Raw genomic sequence first — 14,157 nt, forward strand, 5'->3', positions numbered from 1 at the left:
GGGCCACAGACGCTGGTTCGTTCCAGTACTGAAATGAGCCACTGGCAGCCTCGCCTGGTAAAGAGCTGTGGTGCGCTGGAGGGGGAAGGGCTGTGCCACTGCTGCTGAGGTAGAGGTGTGTGTGTTTCATGTACTCTGGGCTGTGATGACAACTCCCTCCCAGGGTCCCTGGAAGTGTGGCAAGGGGCAGGGGGCAGAGAAGCAAAGACCCTAAATCCCTTCCTCCAAAGAAGCCTCAAGCTAGCAGGGAGGGGTAAGAAGCATGGTAGGGGAGGCAGGGGCACTCTAAAAGCTTGATTCTCCTGGGTTTCTGTGTGTTTTTTAACACTCAAACTTTTGAAAGCTAATAGGTACTGAAACCACTTGTATGTATGCCTGTGTCCCCCATATGTATGTGTACTATTGAAGTGTCACTAAAAATACCTTCCACTTTTCAATGCAATATGATGTCTGAAGATTTTAATTTTTTTAAATGTAAGCTTGCCCAAGGACAAAAATACAGTGCTGAGTGAAGTTCGTTGCTCACTGAGAACAAAGAAAACGTAGAGGGCATGTTGGTCTCTATGCTGAAGAACCTACCTAAAGCCCCTTTTTACAAACTGTGTAGAAAATGGGGGTATTTAATCTCTGGGGCACCTCTAACTGCTACAAAGAACATTTTTGTACAGTTCATTTTGGTTTATATAAACTGGCTACCTCTCCAACAATGCAACAACCTGAAAGTTGGTATAAAGTGAGCTGAGCTCATGGTTATGGGAAAAGTAATATCTTTTAGGTGAAAGAGACAAAAGTTGGTCCAATAAAAGTTATTACCTCACCCACCTTGTCTCTCTAATATCCTGGGATCAACATAGCTATGACAATGCAAAGTTACGGAAAATACATTTTGAAAGGGTTTTTACACTTTTTCTAGAACATTGTTGGGTAGAGATGGGGTAGTTTTACTAAAATAGTGTATTACAGAAAAAAAAGATAAAGGGGTAGGATTAACCATAAGGAGGCTTGCACAATGTATTTTTATATCTGTTTTTGTTATGAGGTAGGGGGCAAATGTGCTGCTTTGTATTTCATGCCTTTGTTTGCACTGAGCATGTATTTAAAGTCCTGTGCTTCCCTTGTTGTTTTTGTTTTGTTTGTTCAGTGCAGGGCTGACTGAAATCCCAATTGGAAAAAGACATGATCCCAGAAATCTGCTGGGCCTAGTTACAGCTCCGTGTAGCAGGGAGGAGATGCCTCTTACAATTTCCTGGTTCTCCAGGTAGATATGCACTGATGCCAAGTAGTGTAATCCTTGCGGTGTGTTCTAACCTATGCCACCTGGCAACATCCCTAAGGGACCATACAAAAGCTGGGGATAGCTGAAGTGCACTGAGCTCTGCCCTGCTCCCCAGTGTGGCCTCTATGTTGGGGCTGGATGGAGGATGTGGCAGAGGAGCTAGGTACATGAGCTGACAGTTCTTCCACAATAGGAAAACTTGTAGCTAGCCTGATGGGGCTATTTCTCTAAAAGGGGCAGGATGGAACACACCAGAACATCTGGCCCAAATAGACAGTCATGTGAGAGCTAACTTTGGGGATGTCAGAACAAGCACTTCTTATCTGAGGGAAAGGGAAAGAAGGGTCATATAACAGCTAGTCAACAACCTCAAACCTGAATTGCAAAATGAAACACCTTTCTGATCAGATAAGCTAGGCCACATGATGGCAGATTACATTCCCATTATATTGTCCTCTTCTGCTGCTGATTCTCTTTTGTTTCCATTCAAATGAGCAAAAACTGGGATTTTCACCACCATTCACATTTATTAACAATTTACTAATATTTCACAGAAATTTTACCCCCAATTGCCAGAGATCTAAATTATGAGGCAGAAGTTGCCAAGTAGAGTGCTATGAGCTTCTAGGTGCAGAAGACATGGATGCTTCAGGTAGTCCAATTTCTCCTTGAACACTGACATCCTCAGTGAGAATAGCAACTTCAGTAACTATTTCTATTCCTTCTATTTGCTGTAGCCAGCACTTCCGTAATTCCAAAACAGTTTATGGAAAGAATATCTGCCACTAAGTTTCAGTGAAATGGCAACACTGTATTGTTTCTAGTAACACACATATTGAACAAGGGGGACATATTTTCAAATGCTCTCAAAAAGAACAGTGAATGCTCTGCAAGTGTTTTCTGTCTAGAACTATGCACTTCAATCTGATCTTGTCTAAAACTTGGTTTCTTTTGAGTGGAAAATAATCTTTTTTTAAGGCTGAATTGTGGTTTTTTTTTTTACAACTGACCAAACCACACTTTTCTCTGTGGGATGAGCTTCACTAAATTTAAACCATAAGCCTCAGGACAGAGAACCACTGTGCCACCTACCACTTTCTTAAAATTATCTGAAAACATAATTAAAACCATTTAATGATATTGTGCAGAATTATCAAATTTTATACATGTGTTTTTAATTCTTAGATAACTAAAAAACACAAGGGCATAAACATCTATTATATACTTGCCTCAAATCTTTGAAATGTTGTCATACGAAATTCTCCTTTAATCCACGAAAGCAGTAATGATGAAGAAGAAGAATTTTGAATGAAAACACCTAACAAGGGTTTCTTACATATAAGACAAACCTTTGTCTAAGAGGTGTACACACATCATGATACGTATAACTCTTGTTTCTGCTGTTGTGGATATTTTCCTTCCCATGAGCAATCTCAGACTTGGTTATCCCTAGCATACCCACTGAATAACCCACCCATTTTGGCCACTGTATTTTCCTGGTATGATTCTTATCCTCTTTCCTACAAATGTAGATTTTTCTCAAATCAGAGATGCTAACTGAAGATAAGCAGCTGATGCCTCACATTTTTGCGCTCTAGGCAGATGGAATTCATTCACTAAGACCAATGGAAATCTACACCATGGATTTAATTGTTCTGCACAGAAATTCCCCGATCTCCATTGGTTATATCTGGTAAAAGCAAGATTAAAGTGCTACTTTATCACTCACTGTCCTTGACAGTAGCGAGAAGAAATTAGATGTGGCTAGCTGTTGGGGTGAGAGAGGCTAGTCTATGTAAGAAGATCTCTGTTTTAACTTCACTGGATCTGTGTTACTAGTCCCACTTGCATTGTAACCTTTCTGCCTACTCTCAAGATGCCCCCTGCCAAACATTTCCAGTGATTTCTCCATGAAAACTGGAACTATAATTTTGCAACATCTTATAACATTTCAAAATTGTTTCCACAGGCCAAAGGTTGAGTAAGTATTGGGTGCTGATTGCTCCCCATTATCACCTGATCTTTCAGCATTTTTTTTTTTAATACTGACCTGCAGTTTGCTGCTGTGGAATCTGAGTCTGATGTGGCAGGTTCCTAAAAATAATAATTTAACATCTTTAAAACATCTATATATTATGTACAGTGCACATCTATTAATACAGTCATGGTATTTAAACTGTACATGCTTCATTCTTCTATGAGGCAATAACCTAGTTTTCCCCAAGTGGATAAACCAAGTGGCCAAAAGGCTAAGCGGTTCAACATGAGCAAGGAACTAGATTATTGCTAAAGCATAGTAGTATGATTCTCATGTTCAAATAATAAATTACTAAGTGAAAAATGTAGCACAACAGAAGGAAGGTGAAGCAAGCTGAATTCTAAAAATGTAGACACTTGAAATACAGAAATGTAAAGATAGACCAGTATAACTATAAAGGTAAATTTCTTATTTTGGACGAAAAAAGAAACACTTTTTGGATTTTTTTTAAGTGGCTATTTGAGGAGGTTTTGAATGTTAGAAGTAGTAGGGCTGTCAATTAATCGCAGTTAACTCATGCAATTAACTCAAAAAAAAATCACAGTTTTAATCGCATTGTTAAGAAATAGAATACCAAATGAAATTTATTAAATATTTTTGGATGTTTGTCTACATTTTCAAATATATTGATTTCAATTACAACACAGAATACAAAGTGTAAAGAGCTCACTTTATATTATTAGTTTTGATTACTAATATGTGCACTCTAAAAAAGATAAACAAAAGAAATAGTATTTTTCAATTCACCTCATACAAGTGCTGTAGTGCAATCTCTTTATCACAAATGCACAATTTACAAAGGTAGATTTTTTTTGTTACATAACTGCACTCAAAAACGAACTAATGTAAAACTTCAGAGCCTACAAGTCCAGTCAGTCCTCCTCCTTGTTCAGCCAATTGCAAAGACAAACAAGTTTGTTTACATTTATGGGAGATAATGCTGCCTGCTTATTATTTACAATGTCACCTGTAAGTGAGAAGAAGGCGTTCGAACTTTTGTAGCTGGCATTGCAATGTATTTACATGCCAGATATGCTAAACATTCATATGCCCCTTCATGCTTCGGCCACCATTCCAGAGGACATGCTTCCATGCTGATGATGCTCGTTTAAAAAAAAATGCATTAATTAAATTTGTGACTGAACTCTTTGGGAGAGAATTGTATGTCTCCTGCTCTGTTTTACCCGCATTCTGCCATATATTTCATGTTACAGCAGTCTTGGATGATTACCCAGCACATGTTGTTCGTTTTAAGAACACTTTCACTGCAGATTTGACAAAATGCAAAGACGGTACCAATGTGAGATTTCTAAAGATAGCTAAAGCATCTGACTCAAGGTTTAAGAATCTGAAGTGCCTTCCAAAATCTGAGAGGGACTAGGTGTGGAACATGCTTTCAGAAGTCTTAAAAGAGCAACAGTCTGATGCGGAAACTACAGAACCTGAACCACCAAAAAAGAAAATCAATCTTCTGCTGGTGGCATCTGACTCAGATGATGAAAATGAACATGCGTCAGTCCACACTGCTTTGGATTGTCATCGAGCAGAACCTGTCATCAGCATGGATGCATGTCCTCTGGAATGGTGGTTGAAGCATGAAGGGACATATGAATTTTTAGAGCATTTGGTACGTAAATTTCTTGTGACGCTGGCTACAACAGTGCCATATGAATGTCTGTTCTCACTTTCAGGTGACATTGTAAACAAGAAGCGAGTAGCATTATCTCCTGCAAACAAACAAACAAACTTGTTTCTCTGAGCAACTGGCTGAACAAGAAGTAGGACTGAGTGGACACTGTTTTATTTTTGAATACAGGTTGTTTTTTTTTACATAATTCTACATTTGTAAATTCAACTTTCATGATAAAGAGATTGCACTATGGTACCTGCAATAGGGGAATTTAAAAATTATTTAGTTTTTTACAGTGCAAATATTTATCAAAAATAAATATAAACTGAGCACGGCAAATGTTGTATTTTGTGTTGTAATTGGTAGAAAACATCCAAAAACATTTAAATAAATGGTATTCTATTATTGTTTAACAGCATGATTAATCATGATTAATTTTTTTAATCGCTTGACAGCCCTTGTTAGAAGTAGTCTTAGCAGATGTGGATTAGTGGTCAGAGTGCAGGTGAAGAAATTAAAGCTACATTTATTTATTTCATTTATAACTAAAAGGAGGAAAAAAAAGCATTTATCCTTGGTTCCACTGTAACAAGAAATTTTGCTTGTAGCTGTTTTGAAAAACCTTGAAGCACCTTGACAGAGGGGGTTTAAAAACGCTGTAAAATTCACTTCTCCCAATTTACATAATTAAGGTGGTGACAGTATCAGGCCACTTTGATTTGCATAAAACCGTAATTAGTTCTAAGATTTAGGCTTTATATAAGTAGAAATTAATTATAGTGTAAAAACAGAGAATTCAACATGGCAGATAAAATGGTGGTGACAGGGATGACAGTTTAAATTTAGAGAGTGGAAAATTCCAGAAGTTTCCAGCAACTCAGGGGAAGGAGCTCTACCCAAGATGATGTCAGGAGGAGGAGCTCTGTATCTAAAAATAGGTATGACATAATGGGGAGGAGCTAGAAAAGCTAGAACCTGATTAGCTGAGATGAGCTGACCTTGAGAGAGCAACTAGTATATAAGGCCAACAGCTAGCAGGCTGGAAGTGTGGGGGTTTGTGAAGATCAGAAGCCTCAAGCAGCAACCAGAACAGCAGCAGCTAAGACAACTGCAGCAGCAGCTTAAGAAGATTCCGGAAAACAGTTACCCAGAAAAACAGCAGCAGAATTCTAAAGGCCTGGCAACAACTTTTATAGCAGTGCAATCAGCAGCAACTGCCTGCGGCAACAGCCAACAGCTGCCGCTACGCCTGCAGCAGCAGCAACAACCATCGTCTCCAGGTGCTGACACTATCATCTCCAGATACTGACAGACCAGAAGGGCCCCTGAGACGAGTCAGAGGGAATTAAGAAGATAAAGTGTAAGTCTGATTTTATCATCTCTTGTTATAGGGTGTTTGGGCATGTCTGTGAATAAAGCTGGATGCCTGTGCTTCTGAATGAGATCTCCCCTACCCATCTTGCAACTGGCTGATCACCACTCACAGGATGTTAAATATTAAATTATTAGATATTAAATGTTTAGTGTTAAGTAGTAATGTTAGTGTTTAGTAAATGTTTTCTTTTTAATCTGTGAATGATAATGGTTTCTCATATGTGTATATAGAGGCCGCGTATACTACATTGTATTAAGTACAGTATTAGATTTTAACACTAAGACTAAAGCCTTTGTGTATGCAGGGTCCCAATATGCCTATTAAATTGTAAATGCTGCATAGACTAAGTCTCCTGTGTATCCTGTGTATTTTATTTTGTTGCACTGCTTTATTGTATAATTCTTATATGTAATTCTATTGTTTTACTAAGTCCTATGTATCTTTTCTTGCTTTATTAAACTCTTTATTCTTTTTATTTCTGTTAAATAAATAAATCTTTTGCTTTTGAAGAATTTCTACTTGTGTGGGTCAATCCTTAAGCAGACGGCTGTATCCGTGCTCTGGGGGGCCCCCTGCAGGTAGGAGACAGGCCCCCTGGTAACACCCTGGCCACAACCTTGTTACCCTTTTGTTAAATTAGAAGTGCTACTGTAGGCTAACATAATTGGCAGGCTTGTGCTCAAGGCGCTAAGAGCCCCACGCAAATTTGTAGGTAACATAATTGGCGTCTAAAATTTAGGGTAACACCAAAACCCCAGTCATGAAAACACCAATACACATGCTTAACTTTACTCACATGAATAATCACACTGAAGTCAAAGCTACTATTCATCTGAGTAAAATTAAACATGTGCATAAGCATTTGAAAGACCAAGGTCTAGGTGCATAAAGTTAGGCAGGGAAGTATCCTCTCACAGATAGCCATTTTTAAGGAGTTGCCTCTAACACAACATATGGGGCATAAATATACTTTCACCACCCAGCTTCAGTTGTTTTCAATTCATTAGAAGCAGATATAAATGTACTTACCTAATCAGTTCTAATTTCTGCTTATACTAGTTAGAAAAGCAAATGGAATGATACAGATAGTGCTTATCAAAATATGGAACTAAATATGTTTTAATTTAACAACTTGCTACTTTATGTGCAGAAGAAGCTGCCCTTCGAAATACAGGAAACTATGCAAAGCCTAACTGGACAAACTATGCAAAGCCTAATTGGTCTGTTAATTGAGGTCTATTGTAAGCAGCCACATTTTCTGCCAGGTAGGGAAGTGAGAACACTTAGTTTGTCAGCAGAAGCTACGGTATGTCTAGCATAGGACATGCCGCATATGTTTGCGATTAATATTTTTCAGTATACTAAATGAAATCCACACAATTTCTGCATGCCTAATTGTAAAACTACAAGACAGAAACTTAGGTGGCAGAAACCATCTTACATACAAAATACAGTATCTTAAAAGATTTTTTTTTTAACAGATGAGCTGTTTTCTGACTGACTATATCAAAAAGCAAATAGGGATACAGTTTTCCAATAATGGTAGAATAAGTTCACTGCACAAAATCCATCAGTCATTATAAACATTTCCATCAGTCACTTAGTATAATGGGAATTAACTGTTTTGGTAATAGAATATTGTGAAAGGATCAATGCTTCCTGCTTTAAAAATAAACACTGAGGCAAAGCCTTGGTTTCTCTTTAGCTTTCCTCTATCAGCAGGAGCCCATTATGCAGTGACAACATTGTATTCCAGACATAGTCTCTTCTAGAAAATACATTGTGTAGGAACTTGAAGGAACTTCCCCTCACTGTAGTAAAAAGTAAAACAACATTCTCAATGTAACTACCAAGAATGTACGTATTCAATTGATATTTATCATATACAATATTAAGTTTTATGGGAAAACCACAGCAACTTTCACTCAGAAATATAGGACAGCATGACAATGTTACAACCTCCATCTTTGCTACATTCTTTATTTGTATCCAATTTTATAAATACATTTCAGATGTAAATTAAATTTTTACAAAGCATCCACATTGCTTGTTTTACTAATTTAGAGTAATTAAAAGTGTAGTTCTCGTTTCCATATATAATGCTTATGACAGAGAATGAAACCTCATTGAAGCTGATGGCTATGAGAGACTCCCTTCATTCAAGGATAAATGTAAGAAACAGTTAAGCTCCTTATTAAAGCAAAATAGCTGAAACAATAGAAGCCACCATCCAAAATACAGGCCACAAATAAGGCAGTCAGAGAATCTGAGCTATGTGGATGGAGGGGTTTTGCGCAGAATGAATGCAAACAAGTGAGGGGTGTGTGGCTGGGTATTGTTTGGTGACGGTGTTTGTGTCTACCACCAGAAGAAGCCACAGAAGCACTGGAAGCATTATCCTGAGAGAAAAAGGAGAGAGAGATTTTTGAGCAGAGTGCTGGCTGGAAAGGCAGGCCTGGAACTGTAAGCAAAGAAACTACCTCCTGTTGTTTGGTTCCTACTGTGTTCAGGGAAATGGGATTTAGTGTGCACTTTTTGTAAATAAACAAGATTGCATCAAAGAAATATCTGATTCCATTATCAATTTCTCCACCAGATGGAAACAATGCACCAGACCCTGAAAATGGACTAACTGCCTGGATCAAAAGAGATAACAATACATTATCTGGAAGAGGAAGTAAAGAGACTATCATGTTGAAGATGATACTGACTTTGGTTCTGCTCCTATAATTCACTATATACAGGCATGCTGCTGCATCTGCAAAGAGCCCTCATTGAAGCCATCAGGGCTTCAAGAGAGCAGAGCAGTGAACTGCAGGATTGGCCCCTTAGTATTGTCACTAGTATTCATTTTATTACAATAACAACTAAAATATGCGAGTGTTGTACAAATCTATAGGGAGAGATATAGTCCTTGTAACAAGGAGCTAAATGAGGAGATGTTCGTCAGTGAGATATGTCAAATTGTGAGGTGAACATCATGAAGACTGAGCAAACAAAGAAATCTAAAAAGGTCAGAAATGTGGTCACAAAGTAAGAATCAATTTGAAAAATTAACAACTCATGTGGGGCAGGGGATAACAATTGTAAAAAAGACACACGGTTTTAAATTTGCTATTTGACTGCAAGGATAGCACAGCCTGATAATGGCCTCTTGCATTTTCACTTTTCCTCAGCATGTGTTTATATCTGGAACAAATGGGCTACAATCCTGATTATGGGTTGTGGGCATTACCATAATATAAATAATAATATTCCCTAGAGACAGAAAGTGCTTTCATGGAAGGGAGCTATGTCATGGAGCAGGGACATGATAGTCCCTCTTAGTAGACTCAATAATGTGGGGAATGGACAACCTTCAATTCCCATTGCATTGTAGAAGTACACCTAAAATGCTGTTTAGTTCTCAGTACCTCAACACCAAAAGACAGATAAGTGGGAGGGATATCAGAGAAAAGCAATAAGTAAAATTAGGGGGCTGCAGAGGCATTGAATAATGAGGAAAAAGGAAAGGAACTAAATAGATGGGGGATAGCGTTGCTGTCTAAAAATATTTAAGTCTGAACAAGGGAGAGTGGTTAGAGTGGTAAATGGGGATATAAGTAAAATAACTGGATCAATAGCTAAATGATAGGAAAAGTTATCAAACAGAGATGTGTGAGACTGTGGAATAAATGCCCAAGAAAGGTGCATGATTCCCCATTACATGAGACATTTAGGGTCAGATTCTGATAACCTTATTCAGATTGATTACCTTATTTGGTGAGCAGTCACACCAAAATCAATTAGAGGAGTAAGCTACTACACAACTTGAATAAAGATATCACAATTTGGTCCATAAAGACTGATGAAAGCACTTTAAGAAACAACCTCCTTTTGGCAGGAGGCTGGACTAGCTGGGCATACACATTCTTCTCATCTCCAGCATCTTCCTTATTAATGGCAGATTCTTTCTTGGATTGATTTTCCCCCACATAAAGATAAGATAAGCAGTTTCTTTGCCTTTGTTTATAATGCTCTCAGATTTGGAAATATAACATACCTTTTAAAAAATCATGGGGGGGCAGCCCTAATTTTAAAATAGAGGTTTACTGAATGTTACATATGCTGAAGAAATTAACTCCATCATATTTTGTTTCCTGCATTAACAATGTTATTGTGTCCTTCACATTAGATTTCTACCCCACATTTAGGCATTAGCAGCTTGTTACTGTATGTTCCCTACTAATTTTGTCCTATTCTCCATTACATCTTTATAACTGAAACAGAAGCCAAACATCAAATTCACCTTCATTGATTAAGTCCATTAATTACAGCAAAAAAAATAATTATTTATTTAAAAGCACAAATAGGAATGCTTCTTGCTCAATTAATTCCTGCTGATGAGCCAGCAGAGGGCGCATGGGAAAATGTTTTTGTGAAAATTCAATAGTAATGGCTATTTTTTTATTTGTTTCCATTGACTTCAGAGGAAAAACAACAGAAAATGACTGCAAAGGGCTGGAGTAAGCATGTTTGAGCAGAGCAGAGGAAAGCAGAAAAACATTTTTCTAAACCAATTTATTTCATATTCTCTAATTATTTTTACTGAGATATTGATTTAAAAGTACAGGTTGAGACAAGAGTGCAACAATGTTGCCTGAATAACTCTGGAGAGAATTTTAATCCCATCTGTTTAATCCACTATTATGATGTTGGTATCCAAAATATGTCTTAATATTTATACAGTCTAGATATGAAACAAGATGACATTACTAAAGTGACATTCAGTTAAGAACTATGTGTCCTATATGAAATACGAATAGTAGTCCTTACTCTGGCCCTAATCTGCTACATATAATTCTTCTTTAAAATGAAAATTTATACTCTAATACAATGACAGTAAATAGCCACTGTTGAGATAAATAATACACAATTTTTAAAAAGCTCTTTGTGTTACCAATTGTAAGATTATTTTTATTACCATTTGTGTTGTTTTATTTACTTTTTGTATTTCATTCAGTTTGGATAGTGAAACTTCAATTTCACTTTCTGGTTTTCCTGCACTAGCGCAATATTATTACTGAGATTTCCAACACTCAAGGAAATTTGAAAGGTCAACAAAAATAGTTCTAATGTAAACATTAATATTTTCTTTGGAGAACTAGAGAAAAAATAGATTTTCTCTAATTATTGCAGTGTTCTATTTCTAATATCATAGTATTGCCAAGCATTTACAATTATGAGTCAGGCCCCAAAACAATCCTGTTTTTTATAAAACAAAAAGAACCCAGTATTTACTTAGCTACTGGTTTTTGAACAATTAGGGTTCACTTAGAAAATGTTTTCAAGCTTCTCTTTGCAACCATAAGGCCTACACATTTTAAGTAAAAACTAAAGGTAAGATGTTCACCTATTCACATGCTTCCCACAGGTAGGGCTTTAAGAAACACACCATATTTGCAAGAGTTGGCAACACTGCTTATCATCTTACAAAATTTAATGGTAGAAATATTTGGACTGAGGATGCTGGAGGAGAGGTAAATATAGGTTAAGAAGGGGAATTGACAAGTGAAGTAGTGTTGATCAGGAATTTTTCAACAGACAATGCCCTTTTTGCATAATCAATTTTTTGCCAAAAAAATTTCCTGACAGAAAATTAAAATGACAGCTCAGTTTCACTTACAAGTGCCTTCCCTGCGTGTAGCCAGCAAGCCTAATGATTCTATTTTGGTTCTCTTGAAACAGAATTTTTCTGGAACTCCCTTCCCATTAAATTTTTGTCCCAATTTGGGATGGGTTTTTTTCCACCCCAAAAATGTGAAATTTTTCATGAGAATTTTCTGGCCAGCTCTAGAATGGAGTGTTGACGGACTACTAAATGACTTAACTGCCAGCTTATTTCTTTGCTTTTTACAGTTTGCAGTGATGGAATATGCAGACTGGTAACCTTAAACCAAAGCTGACTAAACTTTTTGGTGTGGGTATTTCACAGCCCCATTTCCTGGGCTAAAACCTGCAGACTTGCCCTCACCTATGTCAACCTGTACAAACCTGTTCCCACTGTCCCCTCCACAATATGTTCTCCCTCCTGTATTTCTGGTCCTCATAGAGCTGTGGGGGGCTTAGGGGTGGCTCAAGGTGGAGGCCTGGGAAAGCAACATTGTGGAGGAGCAACTTGGAAGAAATTTGTGAGCATATATGGAGCTGTAGGGGGCCTCAGGATGTGCATGTGAATGAGGATATGGGGAAAGAGGAACATGGGGAAGAGGGGGTAACAAGGTTATAGTGGAGAGCACAGGGAAAACAGCAGACTTGAGCTAGGAGGGGCTTTTTGGAAGGAGCAGCTATACTCTTAACAACTTATACTGCTTTTTCCCCATTCCTTTGATCAGTGGTTCTTGCAGCTTTAAGTCCCACTATTCTCCAATCCTCTCCCAACATGCCCCTGCTGTGTATCCCTATATTCCCTATTCATTTCCCTGCATCCTCATCCCACTGCTTCATGGCCCTTCACCTTTCCTTGGTTTCCTATAGAGCTGCTGTATGGTGCATTATGAGGCTTTGGAAGAAGCATCAGAACATCTGAGGAGCAAAGAGGTTGATTAAGGAAGAATGGGAGCAAAGGTAGTGACTGGGGATATGTGGGGGTAAAAGATTTTTGGTGGGGGAACAAAACTGTGTAAGAGGGCTGAGGGAATGTAGTGTTTCTGCATCAAGGTATCAATACTTAAAGAGCTCCCTCAGTATTACTGCTTTTACTCTACAACGGACCCAGGCAGTCATGCTGTGGGAAGCCTATGATATGCCAGTGCCTTTGTGAAGGGGAACCTGCCTCCCCCAGCATTGTTGCCTCAGTGAATAAGGTTATAAACTCTGATCCTCCAAGCCCCACTTTCAGGCTACTGCCTCACATCCCTAGTCACTCTTTCTACAGCCTCATCTCTTTCCCATAGTCCAACCTTCCACCTTGACTCAGCAGAGATATGTCCAGAACACCACAGGAGCATCAGGGACAGAGCAAGATTAAATTTTTTGACAAGCTAAGTTTTGAAGAATGGAAATGATCATTTCTGGTTTTCAGTGATGTTTTTCCTCTAGTCTAGGAGGGGTGCTGACAGCAATGGAAGTAGCTGATATATCTGCATAGTTCTGTTGGTTCATCTTAGTGAAACTAAGATTTCATTTCTGCTTTAAATGCAAATTTCAAAGCAAATTTAACTATGGAGTTGCACAGTAAATTAATTCATTCAGAGAAATAACATTGGTTTCCACAGCTAAATTGTATAGCATAATCATTATAGGCAGTAAAGATCTAAATTGATACTTACTGCTGTGTTTGCATTAGTGGCATGCTAGTATTATCATAGCTGTCTGTGTGAAGAGGTGGTACAATCTCACCAGTAACTGGGTGAAACACAGGAAGTGTTGAAAGAGGCCATGCTATCTCTCTATTTTTGGACATCTCACGAAGCTCTTTGGTGGATTTCTGTATAGCACTGTGGTGGACCAACTGGATGCTATGTTAAAAGGAAATAAAATAAATATTTTTCTTTAAAAGGGTTCTAAGAATATGGATAGTTTTGTAAAACCATTTAAAATCATTTTTCTTTAAAATACAAGGACTTTGATGCATACTTTAGACTATCAGTAGAACAATTATAGTAGAGCTTCAGTATAAAACAAATATTTGTTATTTAATTTTGAAAGCAAGAATTGTTCTATCAGACTACTGTGTGAAGAAGTATTTTTCTAAAATATTTTAGACTATGCAATATAACGTTAATATTCCATTTATTTCCTGCTGTAAAAATAAAAGTTTTGGTAACTTTTATATTGTTGTTTCTTGTGGTGGATTC

General features: G+C 37.7%; 1 protein-coding gene and 1 long non-coding RNA gene across 29 annotated transcripts in view; one reads left to right on the plus strand and one right to left on the minus strand.

The window, feature by feature from the left end:
- Positions 1–14,157, minus strand: part of SGCE (sarcoglycan epsilon) — a 113,248-nt gene that overhangs the window by 34,414 nt on the left and 64,677 nt on the right. For 17 of the 26 annotated variants that reach the window (XM_039525556.1, XM_039525563.1, XM_039525553.1 and 14 more), the window contains 3 exons: positions 13,630–13,818; positions 3,327–3,370; positions 2,506–2,540 (listed from right to left, as the gene is read on the minus strand). In XM_039525556.1, the coding sequence (XP_039381490.1) occupies positions 2,506–2,540; positions 3,327–3,370; positions 13,630–13,818 (268 nt within the window). Of the gene's footprint in view, positions 1–2,505; positions 2,541–3,326; positions 3,371–13,625; positions 13,819–14,157 lie in introns of those variants that run through there. The other 9 variants (XR_005594285.1, XM_039525549.1, XM_039525543.1 and 6 more) reach the window with 3 other exon arrangements.
- Positions 5,968–13,635, plus strand: LOC120398278. 3 transcript variants are annotated; one of them, XR_005594289.1, is made up of 4 exons: positions 5,968–6,304; positions 6,830–6,897; positions 8,688–8,782; positions 8,916–13,635. It is a non-coding gene; the product is annotated as an uncharacterized LOC120398278 (long non-coding RNA). The 3 variants fall into 3 exon arrangements; XR_005594287.1 differs by lacking the exon at positions 6,830–6,897; XR_005594288.1 differs by lacking the exon at positions 6,830–6,897 and having other exon boundaries at positions 8,691–8,782.

The sequence above is a fragment of the Mauremys reevesii genome, linkage group 2 (assembly GCF_016161935.1).
Source record: "Mauremys reevesii isolate NIE-2019 linkage group 2, ASM1616193v1, whole genome shotgun sequence".
Classification (NCBI taxonomy): Eukaryota; Metazoa; Chordata; order Testudines; family Geoemydidae; genus Mauremys; species Mauremys reevesii.